This window comes from Myotis brandtii, unplaced genomic scaffold, assembly GCF_000412655.1.
Source record: "Myotis brandtii unplaced genomic scaffold, ASM41265v1 scaffold381, whole genome shotgun sequence".
Classification (NCBI taxonomy): domain Eukaryota; kingdom Metazoa; phylum Chordata; class Mammalia; order Chiroptera; family Vespertilionidae; genus Myotis; species Myotis brandtii.
In genome coordinates this window covers 908,908-930,358 of record NW_005364633.1, presented here as the reverse complement: position 1 = coordinate 930,358, position 21,451 = coordinate 908,908, and the positions used below count along the sequence as shown (strand labels likewise).

Below are 21,451 nucleotides of genomic sequence, written 5' to 3'. Positions count from 1 at the left end.
GCCAATTGGCTCTCAGCGCTGCTTCCGCCGCTTCCGCCGCCGGCGCCGCGTCTGCCTGGCATTGCCTGGTCTTCCTTCTGCCTGCGCCCAGCGCTCCCTGTCAATCAATCTCCAGGGCCTTCCTCCCTGTCAATCAATCTCCAGGACCTCCTCCCTGTCAATCAATCTCCAGGGCCTCCTCCCTGTCAGTCAATCTCCAGGGCCTCCTCCTGTCAGTCAATCTCCAGGGCCTCCTCCTGTCAATCAGTCAATCTCCAGGGCCTCCTCCCTGTCAATCTTCGGGCTCTTCTGCTCTTTTACCCTCTGAGCTCCGTCCTCCACTTAGGCCTCAGTCCCGCAGCCAGGCAGTACGCTGTCCTTTAAGAGCAACTTCTAGCCGGGATGGCTGGTCCGGGTGAAGGAGAAATCGGGGAAGGGATGGGCCCTTAGCTGCCAGCCTGGAACCAGGACTGTCTCATTCTAACCGCCTTTAAATGGAGGCCCCCAAGGCGAGGTGGGCTCGCCCAGCAGCTGGTGAGCCAGCAGGGCCTCAGCACAGGTCTCCTGGCCTGGACTTGCACTTTCCACTCGAACAGGCGGATAGAGAAGGTGTTCAGTTCCTTTGCAAACTTCCTATTTTTCCATTGCCCTTCCTCTCTCTGATTGCACCCATTTGCTTTTCTTCTCTATGCTTTTTTTTTTTCCAAATAGGCTATTTTGGAGAGCAGTTTTAGGGTCACGCCAAAATTTAGAGTCAGGGACAGAGATCTCCTACATGCTCTCTACCCCACCCGTACATAGCCTCCCTCATGACCAGTATCCCCCACCAGACTGGTACATGTGTCCAGCGGAAGACCCTACGTTAACACATTGTTATCACCCAAGGCCATGGGTTACCTTAGGGTTCACGCTTCGTGTTGTGGAGTTTATGAGCTGGTACAAATGTGTAATGAATGACATGCCCACCATTCGAGTCTACAGAGTCGTTTCACTGCCCTAAGAAGGTGTGTGCCTCCTAGTCCTCCCTTCCTCTCCCCTGGCCCCTGGCAACCTCTGATCTTTTCATTGTCTTCATAGTGTTGACTTTTTCAGGATGACTTCCTTCACTTAGTAATAGTCATATGCATGTAAGTTTCCTTCATGCCTTTCCATGACCTGTCAGCTCAGGAACTTGTTGTCATGCTGGAAAGTGGTGTAAAATAATAATAAAAGCGTGATTTCAACATCAAATAAGTCACGAAGCATGTCCATTAATGATCCATATCCAACCTCAGGCTCCCACAGACTCCCAGCCTGAATCAGAAGCCCTAATTCTACCATGACCACCTGACAGGACTTGATGCTGTAGTTGGGTTTTCCTCAAAGTTATATTCTTCATCCACTGGCAAAGCTTTTTTTTTTTTTAAGAAAGGTTTGACAAGATCTTTTAAAAATGAACAGTGGGCAGAGAACCAATTAAGAATACTGAGCAGGCCCAGCTGGCATGGCTCAGTGGTTGAGCATCTACCTATAAACCAGGAGGTCATGGTTCAATTCCCAGTCAGGGCACATGCCCGGGTTGTGGGCTCGATCCCCAGTGTGGGGCATGAAGGAGACAGCCAATTAATGAATCTCTCTCATCATTGATGTTTCTATCTCTCTCTCCCTCCCCCTTCCTCTCTGAAATCAGTAAAAACATATTAAAAAAAAAATGTTGAGCAGAGTTGTGGCCAAGTTTGGACAAAGAAAGCCAGCCATTCCTTGCACCCTCAGCCATTTGTTCCCAGAGAAGGGACTGGGTGGGGTTGCTCAGACCAGTTTTACTGACATTTATGAAGAAGAGACAAACATCAGAAACCAAGCCCCACAAAAGCAGAAGCTGGTGCTCAGAGGAGCAGCCCAGCCCGCCCTCCCCCCACAGGATAGAACTTGGGCCAAATACCTACTTCCTTCCCCACTAACTAGCAGTTCTCAGAAAGGAAATGGAAACCAAGTGCTTTCTCATTTACCAAAACCAAAGGCCTCCTTGAGACACAAGGTGGTGTGGGCAGTGTAGGAGCCCCTCGGCCCGGGCCAGGTCACTCCTCGGGGTGTGGCTAATAAAAAGAGAACGGGGTGTCCCGGAGAACAGCTTGTCACTCAGATACACTTCCCTAAAATCACCATTCAGGGAAATAGAGAAATCCATCCCTCGTCTCAGCCGGTTAGGTCAGAATGATGACATTGCTGATTCCTTACTACGTTCACAAGACGGCCTGCTTCCTTCTAAGTCTTGCTCTGCAGGCCTCCTCCTGTTCACAGCCCAAACGTAAGCTTATTCTGAGATGATGAGCGGCTTATGCTCAGAATCACAACATCGCTGCTTCATGTAAAGAACAGAATGCTGAGTGAGACCCGCTCCAGCGCCGGAGGGCACCCACTAGGCTCCTGGCACCCAAGGTTCCAGTTTGGAGTTCTCATGGGCGAAGGTCTGCCTGTACATGTGTCCTGCTTAGCACACACTCCCCAAGCTCACTCCCAGGTTCTGATTTCTGGGATCACAAAGTTCATTTTCACTTTCTTTGCACTACCCACCCATTTAAAACTATTACATCAATAAAACAAGTACTGTTTGATACCAGACATCTTGTATGGCGATATGGCGAAACTAAGAATAAAAAAATTAACACGAACTACAGTGTTCTCACGTTATAAAGATATGTAGTCCACTTTTAGCACAACTGGCAAGGTAAAAAAAAAAAAGTCTTTTGTTGTGGCGTGCCAGCACAGCCAAGGGTTGGGTAAGCCTGAGGGGGGGCGGCGAAGGATTAAAGAAAAGACAGACAAAGAGAATATAGCTGGGGCTCGGTGTGTCTCCTGTGCCTGGATGAGGCCACAGAGAAGGATCCAGCCAGCAAGCTGAGGCTTTATTTTATAGTCAGAGAAAAACAAGGTAGTGGTCAACATAGTTATAATGTCCTTGTGAGTTTCACTTGTTTCGGCAGCACTTGCTGCACTTCCCACAGAGCTGCTTCCTACATTTTGTAATTTTCTTTAAAAATATTTAACCAAAAGATTCATAAATAATGTTTAGTAATATTTGCAACAAAAGCCGCACAAGCCATCCCTATAATGATAAATACTATCTGATATCCAGTGTCTAGGTTAGAAGAGTTTTTTTATACTATTTTCTTGTTTTCCACGTACCTGTGCATACCCTGGAATAGCATCTTCTTTATATTCACTTGGGAAATCCTTCATTGAGATACATTTCTAGAAGTGGAATTACTGAGTATGTGCTTAGGACTTCTTATATATATTATAAAATTACATTTCGGGAATTTTTAAGAGCTTTACACTCCGTTTGTCCTTTGTATACTTATTAAATTAATTTATTCAACCAACATTTATTGAACAACTACTATGTGCCAGCACTGGGACTGCATCAGTACAAAAGAAGACAAACAAAAATCCCTGACTTCATAGAGCTTACATTCTAATGTGAGCAGACAGACAATAGACAAATAAGTAAAACTATATAGTATAGTAGAGGGTGATGTGTACTAAGCTGAAAAATGAAGGAAAGTAAGGGCTAGAGATTCATCAGGAATGGCTGCAGAGCGGGGGCCGGAAGGTGGTGGAGTGCAGATACAAAGGAAGGGAGGGAGCCACTGACAAGGCCCAAGCTCCTGGCCCTGCCTGGGAACAGTAGGAAGGCTGCTGTGACTAACGCAGTGAGCAAGGCGTGCAGGAGGTGAGGACCAGAGGGGGACATACCATAGAGGAGGTCTTTGGCTTCTACGCTGAGACGGAACCTGTTGGAATGTTTTCAGCAAAGACCTGAGTTGCTGATCTGACTCACCAGGTTCCCTCTGACTGCTGGGTGGAGAATAAAGGGTCAAGGGTGGAGGCAGGAAAACCCACCCGTTAGGTGGTTCTTTGATTAGGCCTGCACCAGGGTGGTAGCAGTGAGGGTGGTGGAATGGGATCAGCATGTGGATCGATGCTGAAGACAGAGCCAATAGATTCTCCATCTGGTTGGAAGTGGAGTAAGAGAAAATGAGATGAGTCAAATACGACTTCTCGATTGTTGGTCTGAGTAACTGGACGATGGCATCGTTATTCACTGAAAAGGGGAAAACCAGAAGTGGGACAGTTTGGAGGGGGGGGCATCAAAAGGTTCTTTGAGAGGTGATTTAGGCATGAGAAAGGAAGAACACAGTGAGGAAAGGCATGCTGGATGCGCCAGCTGAGTCACATGTTTCTGGAAGAGGTGGTGTTCGTTGTGTCCAATGCTGCTGATAGGCCAAGTGAGATAAAACTGAGGGTTGATGCTTGGATTTAGCTCAAATGAAGGTCATCAGTGACCTGGACAAACAAGAGCAATTGTAATGGAACCGGTGGAGGTAAAAGCCTGAATGGATTGAGTTCAAGAAAGAACGGAAGTGGAGGAATTGGAAATGTCGAAGCAAGTAGAGATAGCTCCTTTTAAGGTGATTACTGCACAGGGGAGCAGAGGAACGGGGCAATAACTCGAGGGGAAAGTGGGACAAAAGAGATGATCTAGGTAAGATGTGGAAAATAGGATCCTGGCTGTAGGCTGAAGTGAATGGTTCATTAGGGACAGAGAGGAATGGGGATTTCTGGAGACACATCCTTGTCCTTGAATAGACGAGAAAGGGTGAAAGCAAGTGCCCTGGGGAAGGGGTTGATGGGAGCCTAGAAGGTTCTTCTGTAACTGCAGGGGAGATGCCAGTGCATGGGATGATATGGTGGGTGGGTGGGTGAAAAATCTCTTCTGGTTGAGACTGTTTTCTGAATGAAATAAGATCATTGGTGTAGAGGGAGGATGGAGAGGAGAAGCGGGAAGTCTGAAGTGTGAGAAAGGGGTTGTCAGGGAACATGGGAGAGTGGGTGAACTAGGGAAATGTATCTCAACTTCAGAGCAAGACTAAAGTCTCACTTGAAAGCAATAATAGTAAATTGAAAGTTAGATTAATGCACAGAGTTTTGTGTTTTTCTTCAGACAAATTCATCTGTGAACATCTATACACAGACGAGGCTGAGAATTGGACTTCACCAGTATTGGAGCCCTGGCAAGTGACAGAAACCCTGTTCTTTGCAACGTATGTTGTCCAAATCTTTCCCAGGTTGTAATTTGCCTTTTCCTTCCATCTGTATTTTTTTAACTACAGAAACTTTATGTAGGTGTATGGTCAACCCTATGATCTTTTCCTACTTTTTTTCCCATTGCTTTTCTGCTTGGATACTAAGCTACTCCCGACTGTAACCTGGAAAGGAGGCTCCGGACACGGGCCACTCCTGGAACCCCGGCCGCACCTGCCCCGGGACCGGCTTCTCTCCATAAACTTGGGTTTTGTCCGTGAACCGGTTTTGTCCGCGACTTCATTCTTAGATTTCGCAAGTCAACGAATTCGGACTCAGACACCCACATTTTGGTTTCACTATGATCTTCTGGTCTTTAAATGTTACTGGATAGATTACTCATTTATGTTTTTATACTTTAAATTCCCCTGAGATACAGTTGTGCTTTTATTTTGATTTTGTTAGTGATTCCTCAAGTAAATTCCCAGAAAGAAAAGCAGAAGGTAACTTTCTGATACTTTACATGTCCAAAAATATCTAATATTTTTCATATACACACACACACACACACACACACACACACACACACACATATAGTATATAGTCTGGGCAGGTATAGGATTTTAATATTGTAATCTTTTTCTCTTAATATGTATTGCTGTGGCCAATGGATAGAATGTCCCTGACCCTCTGAGACAGCATGGAGGGACCTGGAGTGTATTATGCTAATCGAAATAAGCCAGTCAGAGAAAGACAAGTATCACAAGATCTCACTCCCATGAGGAATCTAATGAACAAAATAAACTGATGAGCAAAATAGATCCAGAGACATAGACGTATGCAACCGAATCTCAGAGGGAAGGCTGGGGTGGGTGAGTGAGAAGAGATCAACTAAAGAACTTGTATGCATATTTGCATAACCCAGGGACACAGGCAGTAGGGTGGTGAAGATTTGGGGCAGGTGTGGGCTGGAAGGGGTTAATAAGGGGAAAAAGGGACATATGTAATACTTTCAACAATAAAGATTTTTAAAAAATAGAAAACAACTTAAATATAAAAAGAAGAAAATACTTATAAAATAAGCTAGTGTATAATTAGTAAAGAAGTCTATAAATGATTTTTTAAATGAGGGAGATAAACATCCATTGATAAGAGAACAAGTCCATGTTGGGGGGGAAAGATAATGCATAACAATATGTGTACTGTGATTAGATTTTGAAAAATAAAACCCTACATGGATATACAGTATTATGGTATATCTATTTTTCCATCTCTATGTCTGGAAGAATATGTACCAAAAATGAACAAATCACTATAGAGATCATAAGTCATGTACGGGGAGGAAGACCTTTCACTTTTATTTTATATACTCTAAATTATCTGAAGTTTTAAAACCATGCCTTATTACTCATTAACGGCTATATCATTTTACACGGCCAACGCACACATTTGCTTCACCTTTTCTCATGCCCTGATTTCACTCGACGCTGTTAACCACACCCCCTCCTGCCTTAGGTGCCTCTTCCAAGTATTCCTATGATACACTGTACTTATTCCATTTAGAGAACCTTCTTACTTTAACTTATAATTGCCCACTGGCCTACTTTTCCAAAGAGAATGAAAAGCCAAGTGCTTCCCCTCCTTCATCATTTTATGTGATGCCTTACCAAGGACCAAGCCAATCACTATTCGTTAAAAGGATCCGTGTGATTTGAAGGAGAGCGTGAATTATCTGGTTCTCTGGAAAGGAAAAGAGGCAGCGTTCAGAAGGCGAGAAAGGGAAGTGATCCAGGCCGGGTGGAAAGCTCTGACGGTGAGCTGTGTTCAGTGGCTGGGCAGCCAAACCACACGGGGATGGTTCCCTTAACTGCAAGCGAAGTAGGTCAAAGGAAACGCGGCGGAGACTTGGCGGAGAAACCGTGCCAGAGCAGTAAGAAGGTAACTTGCCTTCTCCCATGGGGAATTCCACGCTTGGGTAGAAGACTATTACGTAAACGTGTTTCTCTGATGACCCAGTAGTTCACATATCCTACATGAGAGGAACACACAGGAGCAGCATGGAACTTCTGAAGGCTAAGTTCATCACTGCAAAGGCAGGACTTGCTTATTAGGTTAAAGACTAAGCTATCCCCCAAAAATAAATACCAAAAAGTATCTATACATCTATATGCAGAGGCCTACATAACATGGGAGCTCATTTCTTCCTCACGTTCCAGGCCCACGGTAAGCGGTCCAGCTTGTCGGGGAGTCTCTCACCCAGAATGCCACCCGGGGACTCAGATCCCAGCCATTTATTGCCTCACTGTTCCCTAAGGTGGCACTTCCATTCTCATGGTCAAAGTTAGATGGTGGGCTCATTCAGGACTCCAACCAGTGGTTAAGGGAAAACAGAGGCACTCAAAGGCAATGGCTTATCTCTGAAGGTAGAGATGACCCAGAAATTACATCATAGAACTTCAATTTACATATAATAGTTTCTAGTTGTGAAAAGAGGAAGAAGTCGTCTCTAGCTGAGTAGCCCTGCGTGTGATTACCTAGTGTAATCTCTATTTCCACGGAAGAAGGGAGATACGGATTTTGGTGAAAAGCTAGAAGTTTTGCAATATAAAGAAATCAATATTGTGCTCATAACCTGGAACTCTGGATGTCATCAAATGCTGGGCTAAGACTCCTTACTAATCCATATACAGTACAGAAACCAAGGCAGGAAATGAAAGCTAACTGTATTCAATGTAAGCAGTGGTCTCTTATTATGAGATAATGTCTTCATTATTTTTTTGTTAAGATACCTGTAATGTAGAGTAATGATGGTAGATAGCATTTCAAATGTCCTTTGTAAAAAAAACAATGTAAAATAGAACATTGGCATCAGGCCCACCCCCCAGTTTGTACATGTGTATTTGTTAAGATTTTACAGATCCTTGAGATCCTTACCTGGGACCAATGCTCTCTGTGACAACCAAGCACAGAGGGTCGGCAGAGAGGCCAGTAGTGAGGACACTTACTGTCCTACTCCTCCTTCAACACGGAGGTGGCATCTCATCCCCAGGATAGGACTCCTAAACTCTGGGCACTGGGCCCAGCATCATCTGTCTCCCTTTCCATAGCCAGTTCGGTCCTCCTCCTCGGCTCCCATAGTTTTCTTCACACGCTATTGCACGGTATCAGAAGCTGATGCCTCTCTCCTGCTACTTGAATATGAGCACCTCAAGCATAAGAACCATGTGCTCAGCCCTAGTGGGTTTTGCTCAGTGGTTAGAGCATCGTCCTGCGGCCTGAAGGGTCCTGGGTTTGATTCCTGGTCAAGAGCATGTATCTTGGTTGCAGGCTCCATCCTGACCTTGATCGGGGCGTGTGCAGGAGGCAACCAATTGTTGTGTCTTTCTCACATTGATGCTTCTCTCTGCGTGTCTCTCCTCCTTTATATTGAAAAAAGAATGAGCACTTTCAATGATCACATGATTTTTTGTTGTTGTTAATCCTCATCCAAGGATATTTTTCCATTGTCATTTTTAGAGAGAGTGCAATTGCTGGATCCTAGGCAGTTTCCGTTTCCATTTTTTCCACATTTTTACTGTTGGTGGGAGTGCAGTGCCAATCTGCATTCCCACCAACAGCACACAAGGGTTCCCTTTCTCCACACCCACGCCACTAGTGACATACTGCATTTTATTTGATTAATCCCCTATTGATGGACATTTGAGTTATTTCCAGTCTTTTGATAGTATAAACAATGCTGCACTATATCAGTCAAGACATGTCATTTCACACATATGGGAGGGGATCTGCAGAATAAATTACTGCCTTCTCATCTTTCACCAAGATCTCATTTTCAGTTGATTAACAAGTTTTGCACTGGATGGGAATATTCACTAAAACACTTTAACCTTCTGTTTCATATAAAAGACTCATTCATGTCATAGACTGAAACCACCTCCCAATTATATATTCCACACACTAATTAACACCAAACTCTGCTGTCTGGCTCAGAAGGATCACTTCCTTAGTGCCTCGCTTGCATGGCCAGATTAACAATGGGAGACACACACACACAAATAGTACCATCAACGCCTATGAAAAAATGTAAGAACAATACCAGGAATATGAGCACAATGCCAGGCAGTGTTCTCACAGCACAGCAATTCACTCACTGCCTCGGAGCTTCTTAATTCAAGTTGACATCTCAGCAGTCTCTACGTTGGTTGGTTGGTTGGTTGGTTGGTTGGTTGGTTGGTTTTCGTGTTTTCCTTTTGCTAATCCTCACCCGAGGATATTTTTCCATTGATTTTTAGAGAGAGTGGAAGGGAGAGGGAGAGACAGAGAGAGAGAAACATCAATGTGAGAGAGACACTTGGATTGGTTGCCTCCCCCACACGCCCTGACCAGGGACAGGGACTGAGCCTGCAACAGAGGTACCTGTCCTTGTCCCGAATCGAACCCGGGACCTTGCAGTTGGAGGGCTGATGCTCTAGCCACTGACCCAAACTGGCTGGGGCAGCAGTCTCTAGGTTTGTGGGCCTTCTGGGGAAGCTTATAAAGTTCAAAACTTTGTAAACATTACCTGTTGAACTTCTTAAAATTGTAATCCCCAGGCTATTTCACAGGCTCCCATTTGCAAGGGACAGGGAAATGAAATTCATTGTTTTCTAGTCACCAGTCCAGTGCAGAAGCCAAGACACTCCTGAGCAAGGTCCAAACAGAAAATTGACTGTGGCGTATATCTCTCCTTGGGCCTGTCATTGAATGTTTGAGTCACCACCCTCAGGAGGGATAGGATATAATAAAAATACCAGCGAGCATTTCCTGAGCACTCACTAAAGGCCAACCATTACGCATGAGCGCCACATGCATTCTTGCTTTAGCTTCAGTCCAGTGCTGAGGTCAGCTGGGCCCACAGGAAGCTCATGTCTGCCCTCCTGGCTCCTGGCCCTCCCCCAGAATAACCCCCCTCCCCCACAATTCCAGACTTTTCATTTGTCCTAAGAGCTACTAAAGTGACAATATCCTTGCAGGAGGGGACGGTGTAAAGGGAACCATTTACACACCATTTTGACTGATTTTACCATATTCTTTACATGATAAAAGAAGGATGGCATGTTAATAGGGCAAGGAGGTGATGGCTCCTTAAATGCATTGTGGGGGGAGGGGGAGGGGTGCAGAATGCCCCTGGGAAGGGCACCACAAGACAAGACAGACACCATGAAAAGCTGAGTTTGCCTCAGAGTAGTCCCTGGAATGTAGCCACCACCACTGCTCCTCTCCCAACTTTATTTTATTTTTTAAAATATATTTGTATTGCCGAAACCGGTTTGGCTCAGTGGATAGAGCGTCGGCCTGCGGACTGAAAGGTCCCAGGTTCGATTCCGGTAAAGGGCATGTACCTGGGTTGCGGGCACATCCCCAGTGGGAGATGTGCAGGAGGCAGCTAATCGATGTTTCTAACTCTCTGTCTCTCTCCCTTCCTCTCTGTAAAAAATCAATAAAAATATATTTTAGAAAAATATTTAAAAAAAAATATTTGTATTGATTTCAGAGAGGAAGGGAAAGGGAGAGAGAGATAGAAACATCAATGATGAGAGATAATCATTGACTGACTGACTCCTGCACGCCCCCCACAACCGGGGCATGTGCCCTGACCAGGAATCAAACCCTGACCTCCTGGTTCATAGGTCAACGCTCAACCCCTGAGCCACGCTGGCCGAGCACCTCTCCCAACTTTAAGTCTCCCTTATGAATGCGTGGGAAAATGGAGGGGGAGAGAGACAGAGAGAAACATCGACACAGAGAGAGGCCACCGCAGACTGTTTGACTCTGCAGTGTGATCATAATTAACTTTATTTATTGGCTCATCAAGGAACGGCACGCTGCAGGATCAGAGACTTATAAACAACGCATTAGACAGTTCAGAAGTTGCTTATGGGATTTATGAAGGGTGTTTGGGATGAAGCCCTTTTTTAAAAAAAAAAAAATGCAATCAGCTCAAAGAACAGTTTCATAGTGACTATTTTTCAAGAATTGATCCTGGATCTCTAAGCACAGGCCTGAGGTTAACTCCCAGAGGCACGAGGTATCAAGGCCTAAACTCGCTCACTCCGAAGACCTCTAACCGCGGCGAGGGGCGGGCAGGTGGAGTGGAATGCCGGTAAAAGTGGGTCACACGGTTCATTGCGCACAGTTCAGCCAGGAATTAAGCAAAAAGGCAATGTCACTCTATCTCTTTGATCTGCGTCTGTTTGAAACTGTCGCTGGCAGCCACCTGGTTTTGGTTTCTCCTGAGCTGGGGCAGGGGCCTGGCCTGGGCGGGATCCCTCCCGCCCCTCCTGGCTGGCCAAGTGCCACCAGCTCGGTGAGTGTCGGGGCAGGAGGAGGAGAAAACCCTGTGGGTGTCCCACTGGAGATGAGCCCGAACTGGCAGCACACAGCCGGGCTGCAATTAGCATGCCCTGGCCGTTCTTTCCAGAGAATTTCCCGGAACAGACTGGAGACGCGCGGTCTTGTCCAGTCAGCTCCTGTTCTGTCACAAGGTCAGAGCCCCGGGGATTGCACAACCTTTGCAGCTTCTTGGGAAATGCACCGTGAGTTTCCAAACCTCTGGCTCAGCCTTGATAAGATTCCCAGGCAATTGCAAAAGTGAAAATAAAAGCCAAATCTCTTTGGTGCCTCGGTATTTGTGAATAAGACAGGAAGTGAAATTCGAAAGCCAGGGACCCGGACTGGATGATCCTTCACATCCTCTGGGCTGCTTCGTGGAATCCACAGTCTTTATGCGGAAGATACTGCTAATGACACTGGCGTACTCTTGTCTTGTCCCTCAGTAACCGATGCAATGTTAGGGCTGCTAGGAATTCAGAGACCCTCTACTCCTCACCTACTGACCATCAACTTGAGACCAGAGAGATTGTCCCTTACTGCAGGGCACTCAGTTCATATGGTTGAAAAAACACTAAGCTTAGAATGAAAAAAACAAACACAAAAACCACCTTGAACTTGAGTCTTCACCCAGCGCCTCTCTGGGTGTGGCTTTCAGACAAGCCAGTGAGCCTCGATTTCTGTATTGGGAGATGGGAGGGATTTCTGCCCCAAACAGGCCGTGACTGTTACTTTACTGAGTACGAACAGTGCGGTGCCCAGAGGAACGTGGACGGACCTACAGTGGCTCCTACAGAGTCAAACCAGTAAAGTTCACACATAATATATGAGAGTTACTTTTAGAAAAAAATCATGGAATTGTAAATGAAGGACAGGAGAGTTTTTTACGTGTTTATTTTTCTGATTTAATAGAGTACTGCATGTCTATTGCATTAACACACACACACACACACCAGACACACCAGACTATAAAGAAGAAAGTGGGGATTGCTCAGAATTCCGGGTGAACATACAGCTACTCCTCCATTTACAGTGGGATTACTTCTCGATCAACGCAATGTGAACTGAAAATCTCATAAGTCGAAAATGCATTTCACACACCTAACCTGCCACACCTATAGCTTCGCTTCGCCTACCTTAACCGTGCTCAGAACACTTACCTTCACCCACAGTTAGGCAAAATCCATCTAATACAAAGTCTATTTTATAATAAAGTATTGGACAGCTAGTGCAATATACTATGTGTAGCTCTTTTGCACCATTGTAAAGACGAAAAGTTGTAAGTCCAACTATCATAAATCGGGAGCTATCTTTACTTCCAAATATGTTCCTGGAGAATTCCTCGTACACATGCGGCTGAGGTCATGCTACATCTGCTTTTGACATGTAACAAGATATTATTGGTATCATCTTGCAATGTATTTGACAACACTCAAATTCCAAGCAAAATGAACTGCTATCCTATCTGGGAAGCTGATCTGATCGGAAATGTGATGGTGATTTGAAAATCCTGGAAAAGATTGAGTGAATAGAATAAGACTGATTGGCAAGAAGCAAAGCAAGAGGAAGCCCCAAGCCCCCAGATCATAGACCAGGCGCTGTGCCAGGACTTCACGGGTCCTACTCACCTCACTCCTCTCAACTACCCTACAAAATAGGTACCATCACTATTCCCATTTTTCAGATGAAGAAACTGATGCTCAAAGAAATTAATTTATTCCATATCACGCTACTAGTACATGTCAGGAATAGAATTTGTACCCAAGCAGTACACTTCCAGAGCCTGATTTTCTCAGCGTATGTTTTATTGTTACTGAAGTTACACACACAAATAATTCAAAGAATCAAATAGTTCTTCCAGGTTTGTTTTGAAAACTATGGTCCTAGCCCCTCCCTCTCCTACCTCATTTCTCAGTAGTCCCTGGAGGCAACTCCCATCCAACAGCTAATTCTTAAGGTACGGATCTCCATATTGACAAATACCGGGCTTGACTTGGTACTTGGTGGGGTCTCTATTGTCACCTCACTCTAGACCAGTGGTTCTCAACCTTCCTAATGCCGCGACCCTTTAATGCAGTTCCTCATGTTGTGGTGACCCCCAATTTCATTGTTACAAATTGAACATAATGAAAGCACAGTGATTAATCACAAAAACAATATATAATTATGTATGTGTTTTCCGATGGTCTTAGGCGACCCCTCTGAAAGGGTCGTTTGACCCCCAAAGGGGCCGCGACCCACAGGTTGAGAACCGCTGCTCTAGAAGATGAGGATTCAGCCCTCTGTCTCCCTCATTCTCAATGTCCACCATGAGCTCTCATGCCCTCTGCCCACTTTCTCCATTCTGCTGTGGTCTGAATGACCGCGCCCCCCAAAATTCCTATGTTGAAACTAAATCCCCAGTGTGATGATGTTTGAGGGTAGGGCCTTTCAGAGGCGATTAGGTCATGAGGGTGGAGCCCTCCTAAATGGAGCCCTTATAAAGGGAGAGTTCCCTCATCCTTTCTGTCGGGTGAGGTGACATAAGAAGCTACCATCTAAGAATCAGGAGACCGGCTCTCACGAGACGTGGAATCTGCCGATGCCTCCATCTTGGGCTTCCCAGCCTCCAGAACTGTGAGAAGCAAATTTCTGCTGTTTACCCGCCGCCCCGTGTAGGGTAGTTGGTTATAAAAGCCCACACAGACTAAGAGGGCTCCTGTGCTTTCCGTCATATCTCGTAGTCAGTGTTCACGTTATCATGCGCAGGCAGAGGCCGTTCACCGCTAATACCTACCGCCCGGGGTGACTGCTCTTCCCTTACTGCCCAGCCTCCCAGTTCCCCTGGACTTACTGTCACGGTCATGTGACTGTTGTTGACTTCGTTTTCTTTGTACTCGTTACACATTCAAATGCTCCCCTCCACTGTGCAAATCTACTTCCAATACAGGCAAGGGCACTGGGGACTCGAACCACTTCATCACCTGGGAAAAAGCAGACCTGCTCCCCTCTGGGTCACATGCTCTCTAGGATTAGCCCCAGTTAAGAGGTTGGGGCCCCCCATCCTCATTCTGGGGGTTCTCTGCACCTCTCTTTAGTCTGTATCTTACTTCCTGGTTCCTACGTCTCCCTCCTTCTTGGTTTGTTTCTTTGTTTTAGTGAAGGGCACAACTCAAGAGCCTCCTGAGAAAGACTGTAAAGGCAGTAACACTGTTCTGACCTTGCATATCTAAAACACCTCCACCCCTGACCGGTGTGGCTCAGTGGATAGAGCGCCAAGGGTCCCAGGTTTGATTCCTTGGTTGCGGGCACATCCCCAGTAAGGAGTGTGCAGGAGGCAGCTGTTCAATGTTTCTCTCTCATCAATGTTTCTAACTCTCTATCCCTCTCCCTTTTTCTCTGTAAAAAATCAATAAAATATATATATTTTTTTTTTTTAAAAAAAAACACCTCCATTCTATACTTCATACCTCTGTTCTATATTCCTCTACTTCCTGGGAGATGCCTTAACATTATCTCCTCGCCCTCATGTTGAATTTCTCATTTCTAATGTTATACTTATTAATATCTAAGTTTCCTTTGAGCTGGCTGAATATCCCTTTCACAGATAACTCAGTTCGTACTCATATCTTCTCTGATCTCTGAGGACAGGAGAGTTTGCTTCCCATGGTTTCTGTTGGCAGTTTGTTTCCTTCAAGTTGCTTTCTCCTGCTTGTTTTGGTCTCTTTAACAGGTATTCCTTGAATACTTGGTGATCACCGGCTGTCTAGTTGTATTAAATACAGGACATTGAGAAGAGGAGGCGCTGTGTGCATAAGGGGACTGTTCGCTGTGTTTGCTACAGGATGATGTGACCCAGGCCAACACCTGGGCCCATGTCAGCGCATTTCCTCTTCGGCTGATTGGATTACCCAGAGGATTCTTCCAGCCTTCTGCCAAGAAAACTTAGGCCTGGCTGATAGGATTCTGGGAGCAAAGTGGAGAAAAAAGATTGAGGAAGTTTCAACACACAATTTATAAACTTACACTTCATTCTTCACTGTTGTCGCTCTCGTCCTCTCCCCACCCCAGAGTCCCTCTGTGTGTTCTGATCACAAGAATAAGCCTTCAGTTTCATACTGAGCGAGGGAGAGGTAGTCTCCTACTTGCAAGGAACCGGGGTGGGAACTTGGGGATTTACCAGCTTCTTATAAAGACTTTCCACCAAATCCCTGGTGAAATGCCTGCCCTCACTCCCACTTCCTAAGATACCTGTTGCTCCACATTTTTAGGGATCTAAAGTATAAGTCGGGCTGGTTATCATCAAGTTTAAGATTCACTTTCTTGAGTGTCCCAGCTTACTTACGACCTGCCTACCTGATTCCTAGTTTCTAAAATGTTAATTCTATTATCTCCTTCCCGTTCCCTTGTTCATTTATGTTTTGTTTAAAACCACTTTACTGTTCTCCTAGCTGGGTGAAGGAGGGAAGGGATTGGAATGCTTATGTCCAATCTGACATCTCGAACTGGACTGCCCCAGCTCCTAAGCTGTTATTCACCTGTTACAGAGAAACATGTTGTGAGGTTTGTTCTAACTGTTCTAGAAAGACAGACGCTACACCTGGAAAGCACAAACACAGTCACTAGAGAGACGTGGTAACCGTGGTTGGGTGAAATGTCCATCAGGACTCTCCATCTTTTCCTGTTTTGATCACATGCTCACCAGAAATCTTCAAGTTATATGAAACTCAACATGTCCGAGGTGAAATTCACAATCTAACACCCAAACTAGGTTCTCTTACAGTGTTTACCACTTATTCAGTGGTACCTGATTCATGCATTTACTCATGTCAGAAACCTAAGAGTCATTCTAATCCTTGCTCTTTCCTTAGCCCCCATATCTACTCATCACCAAATCCTGCCTATAGGTATTTATCCTCTGAGTCCATTTCTTTTCATCTCTACTGTGAAGACCCCATTTAAGTTATAAACACATATCAATGACACTTCTTTTTTAAATCTTTATTTTGGAAAGTATTACATTTGTCCCTCTCTTTCCCCCATCGACCCCCTCCAACCCACGCTCAATTATACTTCTACAGCGGTCTCCTGACTGATCTCCCCGCAGCCATTCCAGCCATTTCCCATGCTGCAGTCATGCCCTTGCAAAATGCAAGTCAGATCTTGTTCTAGTCCAGTGATGGCGAATCTATGACACGCGTGTCAGAGGTGACACACAAACTCATTTTTTTTGGTTGATTTTTCTTTGTTAAATGGCATTTAAATATATAAAATAAATATCAAAAATATAAGTCTTTGTTTTACTATGGTTGCAAATATCAAAAAATTTCTATATGTGACACGGCACCAGAGTTAAGTTAGGGTTTTTCAAAATGCTTACACACGGAGCTCAAAAGGTTCGCCATCACTGTTCTAGTCTTTCTCCTTAAAATCTTCAATGAGTCCCCACTGCTCTAAGATAAGGACAACAATCCCTAACAAGACCTGCAGGGACTGACCTGTCTCTGGGCTTATCTGCTGATACTCCTCCCCTTGCTGTCCAGTCCCCAGCCAGGCTAACTTTCTGATCCTCTTTTATTCTGATGCCCCCCGCCCCCAATCTGCCCCTTCAGGCAAAACAGCTCCCTCCTACAACTGCTCCCAACAGCCTACCTGCCCCCTTCATTTGGGCACAGCTATCACCCACTTATTCCTTAGGTCTCAGTTCTAACTTCTTTAGGGAACCCTGGTAAAATCAAGCTTTTAAATATGTTGGGGTTTTTTTGTGTGTGTTTTTTTTATTGATCTCAAAGAGAGGAAGGGAGAGGGAGAGAGATAGAAACACCAATGATGAGAGAGAATCATTGATCAGCTACCTCCTGCACGCCCCACACTGGGGATCGAGCCGAAATCTGGGCATGTGCCCTGACCAGGAATCAAACCGTGACCTCCTGGTTCATGGGTCGACGCTCAACCACTGAGCCACAGCGGTCGGGCTAACATCAAGCTTTTTAAAACTGTACTCACACACGCTTTGTTTCTTTATAGCACTCGCCTCGCTTACTATTAGGCCCTTGGTTTTGTCTGTCTTCCTACCAGAGAGCAGAGGACCGTGAGTCCAAGAGCATGTCCATTGCTTTTCACCACCATGTTCTCGGGCAGCAGGGAGCCTACTCCTGAGTATGAAAGCCCGGGTCACTCGCCCGGGGCAGAGTCACCTACTCAGTGTCCTTTACTCTCCAGACCTCCCTGGGGCGAGGCTGGGAGTGAGCCCTCGCCTGAACGCACACCTTTGCGGGGCTTCGTCCTCCCCCAGCACTTCCCCACACCCTTGCTGGTTTCACACTGAAGAACTTCCTGAATAGGCATTTGCCCACAAAGCTTCACCTCAGGATCTTCCCCCTGACACCCTCATCTTGCTCCGCGATAGGTATTATAATTTAAACATAGCTTTTCCTTTGTCCGCTGAGACGGAGTGTGCGTCTGTGTTCATCATAGCGAAGTCAGTTGATTTCTTCTTTTGTGATCTTATGTCCTCTGCCCATCTTTATGAACTCAGATTAGGCTGTGTGTGTGTTTGGGTGTAATGTACATACAGGAAAGTAAATAAATCTTAGGCTACAGCTCCATGCATTTTTACATAGGCACACACCCATGTCACCACCACCCCGACCAAAGTAGTACCGAGGCAGGGCTTGCTGCTTGCCAGGCACTGTGCTCAGCACTCGGCTCATGGGGACTGACATAAATCTCACAGCAATCCTGCGGGTGTGCACTGTCCCTCTGCCTTCACAGACGGAGAAACTGAAGCACGGAGAGGCTATGTCAACTGAGTCAGGCTCAGGAGTCCCGCGTGGCTACTGCAGGGCCTCTCTGCTTCCTAGATGAGGCGACAACACAGGGAAAGATGAAGCACTGTGATCGCATGAAGGACACAGGAATGCTCACTTTTCTCATATATATATATATATATTATTGATTTCAGAGAGGGAGAGGGAGAGAGAGATAGAAACATCAATGATGAGAGAGAATCATTGATCAACTGCCTCCTGCACGCCCTCTACTGGGGATCAAGCCCACAACCCAGGCATGTGCCCTGACCAGGAATCAAACTGTGACCTCCTGGTTCATAGGTCAACGTTCAGCTGCTGAGACACGCCGGCCGGACAGAAATGCTCACTTTTCTTATGATTGCTCATCTTCTTCATACACACCCTGAAGTTGTATCATTATCTTCGTGCAGGTCACGCCCATTTGTTGTGAAGGCCACGAGTGGCTGCTCTATGCCCTTGGTGCTCTCGCGCACGGCTGTCTCTTTCTCCCTGTGTTTTCTCGTTGGTTATTGGGATGCAGGGAGAGCTAGGGACCCGCTGACACTGTGTCGCTAACAGGACCTCCGCAGCACATCAGAACCCGTTTAAAATGCCGCTCCAAAAAGCAATTCTCATTATGCACAGCGCGCGTCTCATAGCAAATGAAGTTAGCAGATCAGTAATGAGGAAACATGGAGGTCAGAAATAACACTTTATAGTCTTTCTCCCTTGGTCAGAGAGAAAAAAAGTGGGGGTAAAGGGAAAGAGAGATAGAAACATCAATGATGAGAGAGAATCATTGATCAACTGCCTCCTGCACGCCCTCTACAGAGATCAAGCCCACAACCCAGGCATGTGCCCTGACCAGGAATCAAACTGTGACCTCTTGGTTCACAGGTCAACGTTCAGCCACTGAGACACGCCAGCTGGACAGAAACGCTCACTTTTCTTATGATTGCTTATCTTCTTCATACACTCCCTGAAGTTGTATCATTGTCTTCGTGCAGGTCACGCCCATTTGTTGTGAAGGCCATGCATGGCTGCTCTATGCCCTTGGTGCTCTCGTGCACGGCTGTCTCTTTCTCCCATGTGTTTTCTCGTTGGTTATTGGGATGCAGGGGCTAGGGAGGACCCGCTGACACTGTGTCGCTAACAGGACCTCCGCAGCACATCAGAACCCGTTTAAAATGCCGCTCCAAAAAGCAATTCTCATTATGCACAGCGCGCGTCTCATAGCAAATGAAGTTAGCAGATCAGTAATGAGGAAACATGGAGGTCAGAAATAACACTTTATAGTCTTTCTCCCTTGGTCAGAGAGAAAAAAAGTGGGGGTGTAGAAAGAAATAGTACATTCATCTGAGAATACTGCATGAAAAGCTATAGCACGCCCCCCCAAAAGAAACCCTACTTTATTCTCAAGCTCCTTTTGAATGTGATACTTTAAAATAATATTTACAGTTTAAGTAAAATTTGTGATGTCTTCTCACCACTTGGGAAATTCTGAGCTGAGCAAATACGTCTTCCTATCTAGATGTTGGTATGTTTTATTACTGTGAATCTGATCAGAGGGGAGATGTGCCCAGGGGTGGGGGAGGGTGTTAATTTTGAAAATGTGTTTTTTCTTAAATAGGATATAGCCAAACATTGTACTTATTAGGGGGGGCGGGGGGAGGTTAAAAATGTTTTCTTGGGGAAAACATTGAAGCCTTTTGACCTTTGAATGGCCGTGTATTTAAAAGTGGCTCTGTCAGCTCTCTAAGCACATTGTAGAGCCAGCAAAGGCATGCCTGTGTCCAGGTAACATGATGACCCATTGGCTGTCAGTCCAGAGGCCAACGGGAACGATGCTACAGCCAAAGAACAAGTAGAAGAGCCCGAGGACTGTTTACAAGCGGTGTGGGAGGCCGAGGAACCGCCAGGGATGGCGCAGCCACTGAGCCAGGAAGAGTGAATCGCGCCACCCAGGCCCAGGAGAGAGGGGGCGAGGGAGTGGGGCCGGGAACTGGAGAAGCCTGTGGATGAGGCCACCTTTGAAGACCCCAAGAGGACAGTCCTGTCCAAATCCAATCGTAAGCCTGAGGTTCCCTCCAAGGAGGCCCCCGTACGGCACAAAAAGGACAGTATTTCTCCACAGCCACTCAGTACGTTTCTTAACATGAATTTTACTAAACGCTAGGAACTGAGATACGAATCCAAAGTTTGGGTCGCTAAGTGGCAAAAACTTAAGCCAAACTGGCTTCACAAAGAAAGAGAATGCATTTGGTCACAACTGCAAATTCGGGGAGCGCAAGTGGCTTCCTATGCAATGAAGCCAGGAGCTGAACCAACTGTCAGTCTCCCGGGAGGAGCAAGCACAGAGGAGCCTCGCACCCTCCGCTTCGCAATCACTTCTCCCAGGAGTGAGAGGACTCACCTGGTCGCAGGGACATTGGTCGGAGGGGCTGAGTGGAGGCTAAAGTCTAGTAGCAACTCAAGTCACCAGCCCATGAGCCATGGCCCAGGAGAGCGTTCCCCAGGCGGGGAACTGGGAACGGACCTGGAACGTGGGCCTGGATCAGCGCTTCCAGTGCCTTCCTTTGGTCTGACCGGTACATCCGTCCCCACGTGGCTCTCCTACCCGTGCTGAGCACCTGCCATGGAGGGCAAAGTCTGCAGCCTCCAGCCGTGCCCGCGACGAGCTGTAAACCAGATGAACTCAGGGGCAGAGGGTTAGAGAGTTCTTTTGGGCAGCAACCCAAAGACATGACTCAGCCCGCTTCTCCGCAATAAGACTGTTTCCTGTCCCTTTACCGCAACTTATTCTGAATTCAGAGCAAGAGGGGTATTCTATTTTAGACCCCGAAAAGCCCCAGCCACAGTGCTGTCAAGATCCTTTTTCCTTCCGTCTCTCAACAGTGCTCTCCGCTCCAGGCTTCATGCTCAGGCAGGTTTTCCTCATTTTGGAGTCAAGATGGCAAAACAAATTCAAGGTTTATATCAGTGGTTCTCAACCTTGGCTGCACGTTAGAATCACCTGGGAATCTTTTTAAAATCCTGATTTCTGGGCCTCATCCTCCGGAAATTCTGTTTCTTTGTTACTAATGTGGTGGCCCCACCCCATCACAAAGAAACAGAATTTCCGGAGGATGAGGCCCAGAAATCAGGATTTTACAAAGATTCCCAAGTGATTCTAATGTGCAGCCAAGGTTGAGAACCACTGGTTTATATTGATCTTGCAGCTCACACATTTTTTGTGAAGACGGAAACCCTTCCATCATAACTCTAGCAAA

At 46.1% G+C, this 21,451-nt stretch overlaps 1 protein-coding gene across 1 annotated transcript in view; it reads right to left on the bottom strand.

Moving 5' to 3' along the window:
* The window catches only part of NABP1 (nucleic acid binding protein 1), a 28,908-nt gene extending 8,146 nt beyond the window's left edge, over nt 1–20,762 (bottom strand). Inside the window, exon 1 of the mRNA XM_005872452.2 lies at nt 20,596–20,762. Within this exon, the coding sequence (XP_005872514.1) occupies nt 20,596–20,611 (16 nt within the window). The 5' untranslated portion in view covers nt 20,612–20,762. The remainder of the gene's footprint in view (nt 1–20,595) is intronic.
* Nucleotides 20,763–21,451: the final 689 nt, after the last annotated feature.